Source organism: Varroa jacobsoni, unplaced genomic scaffold (assembly GCF_002532875.2).
Source record: "Varroa jacobsoni isolate VJ856 unplaced genomic scaffold, vjacob_1.0 contig00129, whole genome shotgun sequence".
Lineage (NCBI taxonomy): Eukaryota > Metazoa > Arthropoda > Arachnida > Mesostigmata > Varroidae > Varroa > Varroa jacobsoni.
Genome location: NW_019214414.1, coordinates 145,941 through 164,317, shown reverse-complemented (window position 1 = coordinate 164,317; position 18,377 = coordinate 145,941). Strand labels below are relative to the sequence as shown.

Sequence of the window (18,377 nt, the reverse complement as noted above, 5' to 3'; positions counted from 1 at the left end):
AGTGTATTTTTGCAAAATTTTTTAGAAATATTTTTACAAAAAATATTGTGATTTGGATTGGATTTTTTGGATTGATTCCACCATGCAAACGAAGTATTTTTGTCAAAACCCAGTTAAAATATTGCTAGCTTTCAAACACACATTAAAAAATATTTATATTTTTAATAAGATAATAATAATGATAATAAGATTTTTAATAAATATTTGCACAGGATACAACTGTTCTACATTTAATATACGATAAATTTTGTTTACGTTTAGGCCGAACTGAGCCGGAGCCATTATACAGAGTGCATTGCTCCGGTTTCTTTAAGCACATGTATGTTAAGCATAAGTTAGCGATAATGCGAGGGTACAGTCATTACAAGGGACGACAGACTGTAGGTTCCTCTACTTCGTTAAACGTTGCCAGCATCGTTTATCTCAGTCTCGACTACTGCTTCTCCGTTGACTGTAAACCCATTAATTACAATACATGAAAGTGTTTTCATAAGAGATAGGGATCTCGTACATTTTGAACCTTCATTCTCGACATTGTAGACATCAACAGCAGTAAGGATGCAGGCCCACCTTTACTTACTTCGTAAGCTACTAGCTGGCTATGTCCTGCCTATCCTGAGCGCAAGCCGGCACAACTTAACTCTGTCTAAACCAGCGGCCACATTGCTTTCACATTCTAGGTGGACTCTTCATCCCATTTGAGAAACTAATCCTTTCGTCGTAGGCCACAAGACCCTAGGCACTACGTCCACTCAGTAAAGCTTGCCGTCTGTCGTGTTGCTTGACGTGCCTGCTTCTTTGCAGCAACAGGCCCTCCCTTTCTTTCTCTGCCTCTTTTTCCGCAGCAATGGTCCACGTGCTCCACGGCTTCTTCACTGCACTTTTTTCCGATCCTCCTGCCTGCTTGTCGCTTCATTCCGTTGGTTCTGACGAACATTCAACGGACGGGCAGCGGGTTCAGAACGCGCTGGCCTGACCTCTCAAAGTCTGACGTCGCTTTCCTGGCCGTAGCCCTTCTATGGGGACTCCATACCAGTTATGCTAGCGTTCGCTGTCTCCTCAAGATGCTTGAAATTATTCTTTGCTAGCCAGCAGGAGCAGGCAAAGCAAACCGAGCAAAGGTTGGGCTAGTTGTGCGCTAGTCTTGAGTCAGCCTGAGGTGGGTCGGTGCTCACCGTGCGACCCGATGAGCGTTTCTCGCCTTTTAGGACAACGAAAGTGCCTATGAGCTCTTTCTCCACAAGTTTGCCAAGCGCTCTTAGGAAGACATGCAGCAGCGGAGCCAAAACGGAGAAGCGAGTAGGCGAGGTCGAATAGAAACGTGGTCGTGGCAGGCAGACAGGCTCAAACAGAGCTAGAGACTCTCCTGCTGCCGCTAGTGGTGCCAGTAATGGCGGTGGTAGCGGCGGCTACTAAAGTGGATTGAAATTTATCGTTGTTCCAAAGCAAGTGTACGGCCTAAGCTTTGGCCTGTTGCTACCTCACTAGGCCAAATAGAAGCAGAGTAGAAAGAAGAAGACGCCGGAGAGTATAAGGTATAGCCATTTAAGCTTTGTGGGTGACGTTCGGAGGCCTTGGACTGAAAAGAAAGGGGCAAGGGGTGGAGGCAACTGGGTGACGTGACGGCACCGAGCAGGTGCTAACCAGTCGCACCGAAAACGAGCAGTCAGCTGCCAGATCGACCAAGAAGCAAGGGTCCTCACCGGCGAAGACGAGGCAAGCTGACTTGGAACGAGCTACCAGCCAGGCCAAGTCGCCAATAACCAGCTTTCGACCGCGACCGAACCAGCGCGCTCTCTAGCAAACGAGCAAAGACAGTCTTGCAAGTGAAGCCTTGCAAGCGCAGGAGGTTAATTTATTTACGCTATCTCTAGCTGGTCGTGATGAAACCTTCTTCTCTTCGCCCCGTTCTTTCTTAACCCCCGCCCATAACTATACACGCCACACCATTTTCCAACAGGCAGCCGCTGTTAGCAGGAGCTAACAGCAAGGCTGCAGCAGCAGCAGCATCAGTAAAAGAAGACCAGGCTGTTCAACAGGCCAGAAGACAGCCCGCTTTTCTCTGCAGGTTACCAAGCTGTTTCGCCTGGCGGCCCGTCCTTATGTTGTACATAGTGAGTTGTAAAGCCTGGCTGCCTTTTTGCCTTCTTGTCTGTTTTCAGCTGAGAAGAAGATACTGGAGAAGAACCTCGTAGTCGAATCTCAGCGGTACGAAAGGAGCGGATAGAAGGACTGTTCTTCAAGAAGTGAGCCATTGGCTGAGGCTCTGCACTATGGCGCCAACGACTCATACTAGTGCAAACGAGTAATGGGAGTGCGAACGCGCGAAGGCACAGGCTGAAGCTAGTGATGTACTCATAGTAGGTGGAAAGCGGGAACAGGGTTACATGAATAGAAGGGTAGATTTCATGAACCATGTGGGCACCTAATCCGTTTTTCAACCGGCAGAGGGCCCAGCAAGCTAGCTTTACCTAATATTTTTATCCTTATCGAGCGTCTGCTTAACCCGCAAAACACAGAAAAATAAAGCTACCATCACGCGGCTACATTACTGCAGCCACAGCTCTCCAGATGTAGGCTGCTAGTGCTAGGATGGGCCAACAACATGAGTTTTGTGTTGCTTCTTTATGTGCATCCGGTCTTACGTCCGTCACCCGGAATACCTATTTGTCCCCTTCGTAACACGGAAACCGGTACTTCCACTTGCCGACGTATTGTTCCAATCTAACCATGCATTCACAGAGGTCCTTCGTCCTGTACATCTGGACTGACCCCCGGGTGCTCCAGGTCTTATACGGTAGCGACTTATATATTGTAGCTCAATGAAGAGGCAAGCCGGAGAAGTAGGGCGAGGTTCCAGCGTTTTTGTTTATCACTCTTATTTATTCTATAGCTACGTTTATCGTAAATCCGTCAGAGCATCACTGATGGAACCTTGTGGATGTGAAGTTGCTGTTGATACCGCAAGAGTACGAAATGGGCTAACAACCGGCGTGTTTTACGAGCGAAGCAGTGTGACCCCAATCGGTTCCCTCTTCCCTCGTTTAGCAAACAAAAGAGGCTGATTATCTGAATACCGGAAATCAGACAAATAGAGTCATGCTATCCGTAACTTCGCGTGTGATTATTGTTCGCATATTGGCCTTCATCAATGAGTTCGCGACAAGCAAAAATGCACCTGTCATTGAACCGTTTTCATAAGAAGTAGCAATAATTAGCTTATGAAACACGATTGCTGCATGTTATTGTGGGCTGACTACGCTCGTAAAAGACCTAATATAGATGGCAATAAAATTATTCAACATGGACAAATTTTCAAAATTTCATAGCCCATGCTGGTAGCCCTCCACCACAGTTACACGGAAAGTATTTTTTAGTTATTAGAAGGTTGGTGAAAATGACTAAAACTGCGTATAACTGTAATATGCATTGAACTAATTCGAGGAAAAACGGTGAATGTAAAACACAACATAGCATACAACAAGAGACCACTACCTTATGCTAATTGTTTGCTTGCGGCTCGTATGACGAAACCTTGGTCACCGATAGTTCGTTGGGTCGGCTGCCGTCGCCTGCTAGGTCCCTAAGCCATTTTCATGTAGCAAATAAAAATTCAATAATAATAATAAGCTCAGTGGCCACATACCTGACCTTGCGTATAGTGCCACGACCGGTTCATAGATGACCCCCTATTACAACGGCGTCTCTCTAGTCCCAAATACGGTTTGTGCACACAACCCACAAACAGCGGAGACCTTAGCAGGATAAATGTACAGAGTAACAGTGGCCGTTGTCTTGAATTATGAGAACGTGGTTTTACTTAATTTGCTAGCAAATAAAAATCGCGACCAATTGTAGCTTTTCCACAGATTAGAGCGACCTCGGCCACTGCACAGTCCCCGCTGGCTTTGTCTCTGCAGTGTTCCTGGAATGTACGGCTCGAGATCTTAGCATTTGTAGTTTTAATGGTAGCGTTTATATGTGAGGACGATTGGCCGCATATCGACGAGGAAGGATCGTCGACGGATGCGACGCCGCTACCTGCCTCTGCATGTGTCGACGAAAAAAAAACAAACCAAGGCTTACACGTCAGCCTGACAACATATATGAAAGGGTTGTCGAAACTAGCAAGGCTGGTCTAAATCGCACATTTACTTCTCAGAAATCTTTTGGCGACAAACTGTAAACTGTACATTCTCATGTTAGTGGTTCGTATTCGTGTCTCGGCCTAGGCTTTTTCGCAAATCGATCTCTTGGCCGCCTATCCCCACCGATGTCCTGCGTCTCCTTTTTCTTCAATCATGGGGTCTAAGTCTTCATTAGCAAAGGGATATCAGTAGCATAAATTGTGGGTTCATGGGCGTGACCCACGCGGACAGAATAGCACCACGTGTAATAAAAAGAATATTTTTCCTAGTCGACAAGTTGCGGGCCGCTCGCAGGCGGCAGTTGGGACGTCTGCTGGCTAAACATTGCATGTGCCTGTCCTGCCACCTCGGTATCAACAACATTTGGCAGTAAACAGTTTAATGGTAAATAAGTCTATCACCAGCGAGTGCGCTAGACCTGAGCATGGCGCTGGACACATTCATGGTCTTCTGGTTACAGAGCTAAGGAAAACAGAGAGCCCCCGCAACAGCTCGCATGGTTCGAAGCAGCGTCTTGTCCGCCGCTACTCTGAGGCAGCAACGCTCACCTACCCGCTGGGAGTATCGACACTCCACAAGCCACAAGCTTGTCCGATGAGGGCGGTCGGATCGTATTGGATGCCTTCACGTCAGCGAGCAAAAGCGAGGAAAATAAAATTCTTCCTGTACGCCTCTATGGAAGATCATAAGCAACCCTAGCATTGGTAATTGCGACCAGGTGCCCCAGAGATGAGTAAAACCCCTAAGGCGGGAACAAAGAGGCGACAGCGTCTTAACTGCAATGGAATACTCGGCAAACACAAAACATCCTTCGCCGCTGTCCTCCTGCCAGAGGTTCCAGAACTCAGTGACGCAGGTCGCCAGAAAAGATCTCCCCTTCGAAGATAGAAAAGAATGAAGGGGAGCACCCTAGGGAGAGCAGTCGATTCAGTTTTGAGCCACAGCGCAGTTCGAGGCTAGGCAAAGTGGGAAAGAGAAAGAGTAATATATAGGGAGAAAGGGAGTAACAGGGGAAAAACAGTTGAGGAATGGACGCAGCATGCCGACCGTCGATGAAGATTTTTATCATCCGAATCATTTTATATGTTAATTTGCGGTCCGACATCGATGGAGTACAGCACGAAAGGGGCTTGAGCAGTGATCGTTGGTATTTGTCCCTGACTCTGCTTCTCTAAAATAACCAGCAACAGGAAAGGTGGACACTACCAGGACGCTGCTAGTAAATCTCGACCATCCAGGCGGTTTCCGTCAGTTGAATGTACGCCATGTTCCGCTGTGCACACCCTTACATCTCTGCGCTATGCCTGTTGCTGCGACAAACCATGTCCAATCCCGTATAGTAGTGGGTAAACGGGACAAGTACGACATCGTTAAACCGTTAGCGTAGGCTTGCTGAATGCGGCGGAAAACGACATCTCTAATCGTTGTCCCGTTCCATTCAACGAGGATCGGACGCATGCACGGATACATTAGCAGAGATGGTAAGGCACTAATATGAATTACTCTGTAGAATGCGTCGATACAAATCATAGTATTTTGTTGTTTTAAATGTGACTTGCGGTGCATCTTTCTCTGCGGCATAATAATATTAATGATAATTGGAGAAACATAGTGGATGCAGCAAGGAATAATAGTAAAGCGGGCCTTTGCTCGTTTCTCAATCATCTGTTTTAGCGGCGTAATCTTTAAGAGCTGGTTGCATCTACCCGCAAAAATCGTACTAGCTCCTTCATAACTGCACGATGTAATAGCGTCGTTCTTCTCGTCCGCTGTGAATAAGTTGTTTGCATACTATTTAAATGGTTCTGCTATGAGGACATTGAATCAGACAGTACACCGGAAATCAGGGCGGAAACCGAGATACAACAGAGCTTTTTGTTGGGAGTGTACAATCACGTTGGCTGATATAGCACGAGGCACGATACACACTTGAAAAAGTCAAACACATAAGAAAAAATCAAAGATGGATTTGCACGAGTCCATCGAGCAGACACCAGCAAATAGCACCTCCGCTTAACTAAGTCGTTATTTCTAACACCATTTTCCTTAAGTTCTGCGACTAGAACGAGAAATACTATGGTGCACTAGATGCTATTGCACTGTCCATTAAATTTGCGTTAGAGTTTAAAATTGATATTGCACGACGCTAATGGCCTTCGGTTCTTAGTGTATTTGAGAAATATCTTTTTACAAAGCTGTTACTTATTTTTACAAAGAAAAGATAATATATCTTAAATTAGCAGAGAAATCCATGACTGCTATACTATCGTCCCTTCAGGTGACCAAATGAACTCGAGTTAGAGTCAAGAGAATTTCGTTAACGCACTATAACACATTTTAGCATGAGAACATGGGGAAGGATCTGGAATGGCAGTGAACCGGAGCGTATTGTTCGTCGTAACGGACTGCGAGACCGAAACCACGTCTTCCGACTGCAGCAGTAGCGGCCGCTTTGGGCTGTTGCTGCTGGGTAGACTCGACGATGGAGGAAAAGATCGCCGGTGAGATCATACAAGAAGCCAACTTTGGGAAACTTGGTTAGACAGTCAGTGCGTGCGTATGGCGGCTGGCGTTTGAGGTACTGAGCGGCGGAGAGAGTATCACAAAGATATTAACCCACGGGGTTGAACAGGAAAAAGAAACCTTGTGGATGCCCTGCCTCTTCGCCGGAGGGCGTCTTGTCGATGGCCTTCGAGCTGCGGTCAATTCGGGCGAATCACAAATCATCGCTTATCAGCCGCCAGGCGGACGTTAGCGCTGATTCCTGGTTCCGCCTGGGCTGCCTCAACGCTACCTTAGTTCCCGCCACCGAGCTAGCGCAAGGCGCGGTTGGAGAAGACTCAAACGGAGGAAAATCCTTTAAAGAGGAAAGTTGGCTAAACTAACCGAGTGGGATAACATGCATCAGGATAGTAGTTGCACAGCGAAGAGTTAACGGCTGGCGAAAATCGCCATGGACGAACGGTCGTAATTATAGTTGTCGCGGTTGTAGGAGGCAGACAAACCAATGCGGTTTGCTCGGCATCTTCTTGCCGATGCAGCCGTCCAAAGCCTAAAGTTATATCTGACTTATGACAGTCAGATATCTTTTCCTTTCGTTCATAAGACTAGCAGCAGCTACTCGTTCAAAGAAGCAGTTGTGGAACCAATAGCCGTGGTCACAACTCCTCCACGCTAGCTAAATGCCTCATTATTTGTAAGCTTGTCCAGCCTTTCGTGTATCTGCATCGGCCTGTTTCGTCTACCAAGAGGTAGCTAAGGGGACTCGAACGGAAATAGAGTAGCGTACCGCCCAGCACATCTATCTTCGATTCTGCGCACTTTTTCCTCTTTCTTGTAGCCCTGTAGCGGGTCCAGTGAAAGCGGTTAAAAGTTCTGTGCTAGCCATATATCGTTATATTGGACTTACACTCTTTCGCCAAAAGGCGCTTCATATGCTGTAGTTTACCGACAAAAATCACAGGTCTTTTGATGCGTACTACCCAATGCAATAAGCGCTTTGATGCAACATGTTTGGCAACTGTGAATTGATTCAATAAATCGTTTTATCTTTGCTTTCCTTTGCAGACCGGAGGTTACAGCAGCTTCCGCTGTTTTTCCGAGAAGAGCCGCCCTCGTCGGTGGTCTTCCTCAACTCTACCGGCGCCGTGATTCCGTGCGACGGCGGCGGCGTATCGAAACCGCGCGCCGTCTGGACGCGTCCCGATGGCGCTCCTCTGTCGCCCATTCCCGGTCTAAGGCAGTTTCGCAGCGATGGGTCAATGGTGTTACAGCCATTTTCTGGTGAACAGTTTCGGACTGAGGTGCATAGTGGCCTCTTTCGGTGTCAACTAACAAGCGATGCGGGCAGTATCGGCAGCCGCGACGTTCGCGTCACAGCTGGTAAGTATTCGATAAACCGAGATAAGACTTTTTATCTGCTAAATAATGGAGGATATCTGCAAACTCAGAGGGTGAATTTTGTCAACTCTAAATATGTTTTTCTTGCATCGAGAAACCCTAATGAAGTGTCAACTTTGGATTAAAAGGTTCTACTGTTTGTATTGCTTCAAAGTAAATGCATCACAATAGGTATAAATAGATCGTAACAGAGTTATGAAATATTCTAGTTGTTTTTTTTTTATAAATATATCTGCGTTCTTTAAATCCGCTTTTTCCATCGTAAGAATACAATTTAAAGAAATGTAAGGTACTTCTGCAGTTATAAGCTAATGCAACTTATCTAAGACATAACAGTGCTTTAAGCGCGCATCTGTGCTGGCTCACTATAATCAATATATATTTCACTCATTAGCATGAACCGGTCACCAGTTTATAGCGCAATGGGTTCATCAGAAGTTCAACGAACCCTTCAAATGCCCACTCATCTTCAACTTAGTATCTGTATAGCATCCCTTACCTGGTCACCCTACTTTGATCTTCAGTAATGTGTCAACTCAAGGTGTTTTTTTCTAGTCTATATTTGCCTTCAAGCGTGGTCGTTTATAAGTACCAGGAAATTTTCTAATTAGAATAAAGCCGAAAGCCATATCTTTGCCTTATAGACTAAGGATAAATCGAACATCACCTGCACGAACAGGCCGTGCTAACTTCTCAAGTTAACCTAATCTAATGTGGCCACACTCTTTGACCATCTTTAGCCAACGACGGCCAATAGAAGCCAGCCGTTTGGCAGAAATAACACCTTCACTGATGCCACCAGGCGACTGCCACTTATTGCCAGTAACTTATCTGCCTAGCCTTGAGAGAAGAGCGGGTGCAAGCTCTGTGCAATGCCTGTCAGTGAGGGCTGATTGTCGTTATCCCGATTCATTTGTGTTCATCCATCTGACGTTAGTTCCCCTCTACTCACCGGGCCATCTCAACCATTCCTAGCTGCTTGCTAGTACCGCAGTGGTCGAAGAATCGTATTGGCAACTGCCTATCCGTTTGCAAATACTAACACGCGCAAGCTGGGTGATTGGCTTTTGGGCAGAGCACAAGAGGCATCAACTCTTCGGCGATTTGCTTACGGCTTGGGTTGACTTCGAGTACACGGATTGGTAGCGCCATACTGAATGACAAACCGTACAGCGTGTCCGTTAGTTATGTGAACCCGGATATTCCCCAACTGACCTATATTCCCCACTTTTACCTTCTTCTATCTCTGGCGACAGTGTGTGTGTTTATTGTCTGTCGAAGAGTGTGTACTCAGAACCGAGTGAACGGTTGAATACGTCGTTGTCAAGAAAATTAGAAAGATGCTTGTCACGGTTTCCGTTGCTGATGGCCGTACTATTTTTACTATGGCAGTCAGAAATCGTTGTCAAAACGGCGATTAAAGCAAGACCAGTAAGTGTACACCGTACGGCTGCGCATATATACACACAGAGGCACGCGGACAAACCGTGAACTGGTAGCGCACCTAACCCATTCCGCAATCGTTTCTTTCTAAAACGCACACGCACTACCCACGTACTATGTCCTAGCCTAGTGGTAGTCGTTGTAGTAACATCAAAGACAGCTTTAAGTAGTTCTAGGCCCAGGTCCATCCGTACCATCTAGCCAGGCCGGCGAAGAAGACAGCTGAAGAAAAGCAATAGCTGCGGCAGCTAACAGAATGCTGTGTGCATTAATATATTTGCGATGCCACTCAGTGGTTCGAGAGGCCGGGTTACATCCGATATCTGAAACCCGATAGTCATTATCGACATTATCAACATTGCAATATTGCTGCTACCACTGCCGCCCCCGTTAGCACAGCGGCTACGATGGGCCGCGACAGCACATGACTCGCCATGACTCCAAGTGAACGGTACGGCTCTCGTCTTTGTCTGGCCGCTCCCGCCACATCTAGTCGGTTCGACAAGGACAGAGCTCCTACAGTCCCGCTAGGAACTTCAAACTCGGAAAGGTTTGTTTCAGGCGACGCTACTGCACGAGCGATTGGCTGGCCGCCTCGTCAGCCCTTCCTAGCGCAACTTGTCTTGGATTATGTTCACGCATGTAGTAGCGTGTTACCACAAACAGTGGCAAGCGTGAAGCAAACAGCGCATCGCCATCTGTGCTGCCAAGCAGGAGCGTGGCCCTGCCACAGTCCGACGGAGTTAAATCGCTGCTGGCCTTTAGATGGATCGTAGCTGACATTTACGGAAAGCTGCTGCTTCCATCGCCATCATTGCATATCTTCCGGCTCCAAAACAGGAGGCTAGCAGAAAGGTGTAAACGGTTGCATAGACCGGGCTTAGCAGAAGTCAACATAAAACAACAATAATCAACCTCGAAACAAAGTGGAACCTTGAGGTCATCAATCCGTGTGGGCTCAATGCCAATATGGCTGCGTAGTGCCCAAGTCAAGATAAAGCGGCTGTCTGGAAAATTCAGAAGACAATCAGGGAGAAAGCAGTGGGTGTAGAAAACAAAGCTGCGCTTTGACACCTTTTAATAGGAATATGCATAATAATTGTACTGTCGGATACAAATAAGTCTGACGTGAGGCTCCGCGTACCCAGAAAAATATATAGTATGTTGTGCCTGTTCTTTATTTTCCATGTGTCCCAGTTTTACATCCGTTAAACATTACGTCGGATAGCTGACCTTTGGTGCAACCTTTACCACTGCCACTATAATAGATAGGCTTGGCTGTTTAACCTAAAGACGAAGGTTAGCATTTTGTTGGCTTTGAATATTTAGCATGTAAAAGTATACAAAGAATGCTACACCTATCAACATGCGTGATTATAGGGACATCATTTGTGGAAACATGTCTATAATATCACAAAGGCTACATCAGTTTACAAAGTGAATTGGGCATTTTCGTTGGGTAATTGCCCTGTTCTGTCGAGTATTATCTACGAAAGGAACTTCGCGATTGCAACGTGTCATTATACGTTTTTGTATTATAACATAGGCAGAATATTCGCAATAAATTGGCAAAAAAATCTGCGTCAAAATGAAAACAAATATCTGGGTGTATCGATTTGAGGTTTCTGCTACAGAGCATACTTTTTCGCCTATTATCGACCAATAATGGCTAATACGAATTATGCTGTATTTCGCATTCGATAGTTAACTTTCAATAGAGTGTGGTCAGGGTAGACCGGTTTTGGCCGCAGTAACTAAGCCGCTGTTAGCCTTACTGTTCCCGTCACAAGGCTTCTGACCAAAAACTCCACTACGCAGTAGATTCATGTCTCGGAGGTCTGACACGGTCTGACTCAGCTTAGTCTCTTTTTGTCGGACAACGACGTACGTTTGACATCCATCCGTACATCGTGTGCTTTGCCGTGTTTGTAGTTGTGGCTGTGGTAGCACTGTTTCTCTCTTGCGATGCAGTAAAGGCTAAGCCGCCAACGGGTGGTCCTAGGCCAACGGGTGGTTTCGGGAACCCGGACCGGACGGTATACGAAGTGAAGCAAGTGCTTGAGTCGCTCATGTGATGGCTGCACTGGGTGACGCTTCTCTCGCTTTCCGCTGCCATCAAGCCTCAATTAGGACGGCATTAGACAGGCGAACGTGAACGCCCTGCCAAACAGCCGCGACGCGGGATCCGTCGTCCGACCTAGCAGGTTCCGTCGCTCTCTCTCTCTCTCGAACCGGCGCGGTCTCTTCCTTGCTAACGCTATGTCGCAAACTGCTGTTTCTCCGTTTTGTTTTTCCCCTTTGCTTTCCTCTCTGTGTAATGCGACGGCAGCAGTTATGTGCGACTTCACTGCACAGTGGTGACAGGAAACTTCAAAGCAGAGGAGGTTACCCTAATAAGGCAACTACATACAACTAGTTTTGTGCCATAGAAAGAAAGCGATAGATAGATAGGATAGAATTAAGCCGGTGGAGAGCAAAACACTCACTCAGTTCTCCACAAGCTCCCCCTTCCCCAACGACCTCTCTTTCGGCAAAATTCTCGAAGAGTTGCCCTTCAGACGACCCCGTAGCACTGGTGTGGACTCGACCATCACTGAGTCGGCATGAAGCTGCTTGTTTTGGGACGTTGTCATTGTTGACAACGACACTGTAAACGCTACGCCGGTTGCCGGTCTCCGCCGGCCTCTGCCCAACACAGACCAAGTGGAGAAGTGAAGAACCCATTATCACTACCTAGTGCATGTGCAACGAACACGAAACATACGTTCTTTGTGTTATAGGCCGAGCTTTACATATATAAATGACGTAGAATATGATAGGTACTAATTTCCAGCATAGTTGTTGAGAAAAATTGAGTAGTCAGTGTTTATGTGAGCTGAAAATCAGGGAATTAGGCTATTCAATTTTGTACTGCTGCAAAAGCTGTACATACTTCGCGTTGCCATATATATATATATATATATATATATACATATAGACATGCGTTTGGGTTACTGTTTGCATTACTGGCGCTGATGCCGTTGGCGAAAAAACATTGCCAGAAGAAGAAAGTCCCAGTCGGTATTTTCCGTGCTGATCCCCAACTAACCAACGAAGCAAACAGACTTTTCCTCGTACGCTTACCGTGATAGCGATCCGACCTCGTTCTGCTAAAGGCCATCAGGGGGTACTTGGAGTGTGCTTTCCCCGAGTTGCTACTGTACGTTCGCGTCCAGCTTAAACCCCGTCGAAGGATTTTGCCCCGACTCTCAAAGCCCCGATCGCCGACTCCTATGAGGGTTGAGGTGCTCCCTTGCAACCAAAGCAGCCGTTTCACCTCCTGGTTCCCATTCGTCCTCGCGATTTCTATTAGTTTATTCCGATGTCCCTCCACCTCCCTGCTGCTGTCGGACCACCAGTTCAGATGCCATCACCCACCATCGGCTGATGGTCCTAGAAGTCATTTACGTCTACAAAGGACCAATAGGCCCCTTCCTCCATTTGCTGTTCCTCGCTGGATTTGCCACTGCTGCTTCTATTACTACTACCATCGTTGCCGCTGGCTAGAGGAGCACAGGAGCAAACACTCTCAGCTTGGGGTGTTGCCACCCCTCTTACAAGACTTACCATACTCGATGCGCGTTCTTTGCTTCTCTTGCCCTGGCCGGCCGTTAACTCTCTTCTGTCTAGGCAAACATGATGCTATACTTGCAGCTTGGTACAATTCTTCGTAGTGCTAGGTGTAACAGCTACAGTGTTATTCCGTGTCTGGGAATGTCTGCGAAACCCAGCGAAAGCGAGTGTTCGCGCATTCTGCCTATTTCCGCGGACATATCTTGCGTACGAGAAGACAATGATGTTGAGTACTCTGTCCGAGAGCAGGACACACTGGCTAGTGTAGAGAGCCAATGTTCTGGCAATGCATGCACACTATAACTAAAGCGTGCTCGGGGTTTTGCTATGAGGCCTTTCGAAGAAGCGTGGTAATGGATGCTTCTGGCCGGTGCCCTGTAGAAGAAATGAGAGCGGAGGCCAACGCTTTCGACTCAGAAACTAAGCTAGACTCGTCTTATCTGAACTGGTCGGGCTATTGACGTAAGCTATAGTAATGTAGAAGTGGCAGGCAAATGGCGAAATATCCCGACGTTGACCGGTTAGTTATGCTGCTACGTAACAACTCAAAGCTACGGTCGTTTGTGCAAGCAATTCTCTTTTGCACGCCACACCTTCGTTGTCTGCATCGACGACGTATTACTTCAGTCATGAAGGCTCACGCAGTACTCTCTTGTTACTCTGTCTAGCGTTCGTTGTTGGCGAGCGGTTTCTGCCTGTAATGTACACATGCAGCGGCAGGATTCATCCATGCGAGTAGTGGTTATTTTTACAATTTGTTCGTGCCGCTCCTATTGCTGCATCTGCTATAGAAAAGCTTCGTTTTCATCCTTAATTGTTAAAATGCTATTGCAAAAGAATCATTACAACCGACACAGATTTCACGATACAAAACCGGCATGCAACATGATTAAGATTCAACGAAAAAAAAAACGAGGGGACACCACATGGTAAACGGCAAAGGTAAAAAATGTCGTACCGAGAGTGACACTGCGTTGATGTCATATAGCAAATGGTATACAGATTGCTGTTTCAACTTGTACTGGTTTTGCTGCTTTGCTTCGTTTACGACCCCTGATAGGAACTAGGCAGCTAACGTTTAACTTTCTAAGGCACCTCTTCCACCAAACCCAATAGAGATAGTTTTTTTTTTAATGCGGCTATTGTCCGTAGATGGATAAGACTTACGGAACTACTCTGACAGCGTTATTACGCATAACGTTACAAGTTGACTGTTCACTTATGGCTGTAATACACCTCAGCTTCTCTAGTGAACATTCATCTACTACCATAACTCCTGCCGCTGATTAGTAGAATAGTCAGGTAGACATTTGCCCTCTTAAAAAATGCAATCAGGACATTATGATGCAAACACTGACGGGAGTATATTGATCCGCTAGCAAGGAAATTGCCCCCCAGGACGATTTTGAAGTTAGCAGATCCAACCAGTCCGCCCTAAAACTACTGCGGCGGCAGCCGCCGTCAGATGATGAGGTTATCCGAAGCAAGTTTTGGTGATGTGTGTTGACAGTTAACTCGGTGGCAGCCTGCCCGCCTTTCAATTGGCCATCGTCCATCCTAAGCTCTTACCGCGATGCGCGGGTGCGCGTATCGGTCCATTAAACTCATTATGCCCTCGCCGACCCTTGCAGTCAATTTCGCCGGTCGTTCTCCTAGCTAACGCGTTAGGTTTGTCGGCCTTCTTGTCTGCCTGATTACTTACATGTGCTTCTGCCGGTGTCTGCTCGTGTACATATATATATATGTATGTGTAGGCATCAGGGGGTCCGCGTGTTTCATAGTATCCTGAGAGCGGACTTATTTCCCCCATTTTCAGACCGCTTGATACTATCGCGTAGGTGTCTGGGGAAAAAGCAAGATCTCCAGTTAGATGCCGTTTTAATTGGTAAAATGTAAGAGGTATATTCTAGTGAAGTAATGTTCTAGCGAGGAAAACATTCACTCCTTTAGGATAGTTGTCGAGATGGTCAGGGCCCGACTGCTTAGGGTCAGGCAGGTGGAGTAGAATCAAGCCCTATGATATATCACGGCATTGCACAAGGCTATTATGTACATGTTTACTCATGTAAATTGTTCTAGTTCAACACATGTTCGTTCGTAACACTTAAGAGACAATGAATGATCACTTCAGCCTAAACTGCAACTTACAATAGAAAGTACGGTTACGTTATTTTTGTCACGCAGCATCCAAATGAACGCCTCAGTGAACGACTTAATATTGAACAAACATATCGGGTCGACCGAAAGACTTTTACAACAAAGTTTCAAAACAGGTTTAAGCGAGCTTGAAGACTTCGTGCTTACATCGAATGCGTTTTACGCCGTTCTCGACAGTGTAAGCATTCAGCGTGAAGAAACAAGGTTTCCAGGACTATTATTTAAGCCTGAGCTTCCTTTGTCTTCTACAATAGCACTTAAGCTTAAATCATTGTTCTGTAGCCGGTTGTTGCCGCAATGAACAGTAGTAAGCCTGGTCAAAAAAAAACAGCGCACAAGAGATATCCCTTTCATATTTTATCAGCATTTATGCACTACTGATGTACATCGAGTTTAGCAAAGGGACAGTTGTAGGCACTCAAGCTTTAACATACAGCAATACTGCACACACAAAAGCTACTACAGCACACGAAACTATTCCCAGATTATTCAGAGATGCCTAGTTGGGTCGCTGAAAAACTGCATAGAATCACAAATCTACAAATTACGTCTTATCGTGTTTGAGCGCTGATATCGTAAAGAAGAGACGATATCATATTAAGCTTGGATGCTTCTTATTTAACAACCTTATTAAACAAAAAAAGATAGAAAACCCTTTTGGTTGATGAAGCAGGATGGTTAACTTAACCATACTTGAATTGCACTAACCTCTATATGATAAGTTTAACATTAAACAGTGAGTCCGTCGCGTACTTCGTGAAAGTTCAATGTCCGCTGGGAAAGGGCTGTGTTCACCACGAGTCGTTGGGCTTCGTTCAGCGATTGCGAGTTGAGTGTGGCCTCACTTAAAAACGAATCTGCTTCCGCAATCTCGGAGCGTCCTGCTCGCCAGGAATGTCACCTCACATTCCATCCTCCCTTGTGGATACTTGCAGGCAGTCTTCTTCTGGCGTCTGCTGCCGAAATGACCCTTCCATGTCCGTGCATAGTACCGACATGTTTTGCACAATGTTAATTCGTACTGCGTGAAAATAGCACGCTGAGAGTTTATTATTCTCAAACGCTCCATATTTTAATTTAATTCTGGACATTTCCCCAGTTGTTGATAAGCATTTGACGAAAGATGTTGTACGTATGGTTCAAAGTAACGCATGTGATGATGTCTTAAAAGACATCATTTTTAATGAAATAAGGATGATCTTCCAATAGAAACTGCCACTATTAAGCTCATGGTCCTGCGCCATCCTTACTTGGTGGTTCCTTTCGACGCGACCTATGTGTCTGATCCCAGCTGGCGGCCTGGCAGACCGAAGTGCAAAGACCTTGAGCTTGGAAGTTCGTCTCAACGAACGGCGAAGCCCTATTCGCTTTATCCTTGCTCTCCGGATTCGTCGACTGCCATTCAAACTGTCGAGCGAAGCGAATCACTTCTTTATTGAATGTGTGTCCTACATTGCTAAGACATCAAAGGTCTGTGGGCAAGACAAGGCAGTCAGCCTCTTAAGGTTCATGTATGCGGCCCGAGCCAAGAGGGTTCGAACCTGCTGACATGATCATTGTCTCCCCAACAACCATGTCAACGTGTTCCATACCGCCTGCAGTGATGTCGACGTAATCCGAAGCTTCTCCATCCACTCCGGATGAACTGACGGTCCTTGTTGGCGCAAGATTGACATCCTAGGTTCTGCTCGAAAGTTCTATGTTCTGCGGAAACGGGATTAACCCTCCTAACTCCTCGAATGCGGATAAATGCTGGAAAAACACTGAAAGAGTTGAACACAAATACTAACAAAGCGCTTCGCTCGAATAGCCCTAACAGACTAAGCGACAACAAACCATAATACAAGTAGAAATCAGAGGAAAGAGCAAATCCTACATCGAGATCATTGACTAGCGTGGCAATCACTACGAAAGCGATGTCGGGACAGACCAAACGGCCCCAGCAGCGGGCCAACAGTGTTGCTACGATGCCCTGCCTTTTCAATAGATTATCCCAGAAAAATGAGACAGTTCGTATTCTCTCACGTGACAGGCGTTTTCTTTCATTTCGTATTCGAATGTACTATATAGGCTATTCTTCCATTCTAAGCTTTGTCGATCCCGTGTTGACGAAGAAGAAGTGCCAATCTACGAGTAGGCTTTTACGTATAAACACCTTTCACGTTTCTGCTATTATCCAACCGCCTCTGAACGTGTCGATGTTCCTGCCAATCGGAACCCAACATATTAGTTTATCTTCTTCCCCCACGACGTCCATCGTTCTCTCTGGCCCACTCTACTTGACTCCTAAGATTCCCCACACAAATCTTTACTTCGTGTAGGTATGCGTGGAACGTGTTACATACAGACGTTCTCTTCAATTGCTGTTGGTGACGGGCCACGTAGGCGCTAGCCACGAAACAGTTAGTTTTCGCGATAAAATAGCTTTATCTACTGATTACAACTGCTGGCTACATGTCAAAGTGGGCGCGCTGCTGCATAATGGTATAACAGTAATCACAGTACTGGCGATAGCAATCTCGTTCTAGTGATAGCACCACGAATCGTCCGCTTTCATCCAAAAGGAAAACTACACACACCTTGAAATGTGGACGGATAGTACGCAATCAGACTGATCTCCGCACCGCACTCCTGCTGCTTATTGGAGCTTGACGGCGGCGACGAACAGTATCCTGCCATTTTCGTTCATCGCTCACTGCTCAGCTAGTTAATTTACTTGTGACGAAAAATCACCATTCTAGTCCACCTACTTGATAACCGGTACAGACCGGAAGACGCACTTGCTCGATGGTTCGGTGTTCTTTCTCCGACGGTTCCGCCCATTCGGAGTCCGATCGTGGAGTCAAAACAGAGACTGGCTCCGCTTTCGTTTAGGCTGCTTCGTTCAAGCACAACAACGAGTGGTCCATAAACAGCAATGTGCAGCAGGCTATATTCCCTAGCGTGATGTGAGAAGAAGTCGTTACAACCTTTATTTCGGGTCGGATGGCCGCTCATGGCACTCCTGTAAAGTTGGAACTCCTATTTGGTCCTATCGGAACGCAATAGTCGAGGCAAGGTGATGGTACAATATTCACTGGCTAACGAACGACACATCGTGCATGGAAGACGCTGGGA

General features: G+C 46.4%; 1 protein-coding gene across 1 annotated transcript in view; it reads left to right on the top strand.

Annotated features, from left to right (window-relative positions):
• The first annotated feature begins 6,515 nt into the window (after positions 1-6,515).
• Positions 6,516-18,377, top strand: part of LOC111270822 (cell adhesion molecule Dscam1) — a 157,022-nt gene continuing 145,160 nt past the window's right edge. The window contains exons 1-3 of the mRNA XM_022851250.2: positions 6,516-6,649; positions 6,781-7,019; positions 7,695-8,030. Of these exons, the coding sequence (XP_022706985.2) occupies positions 6,516-6,649; positions 6,781-7,019; positions 7,695-8,030 (709 nt within the window). The remainder of the gene's footprint in view (positions 6,650-6,780; positions 7,020-7,694; positions 8,031-18,377) is intronic.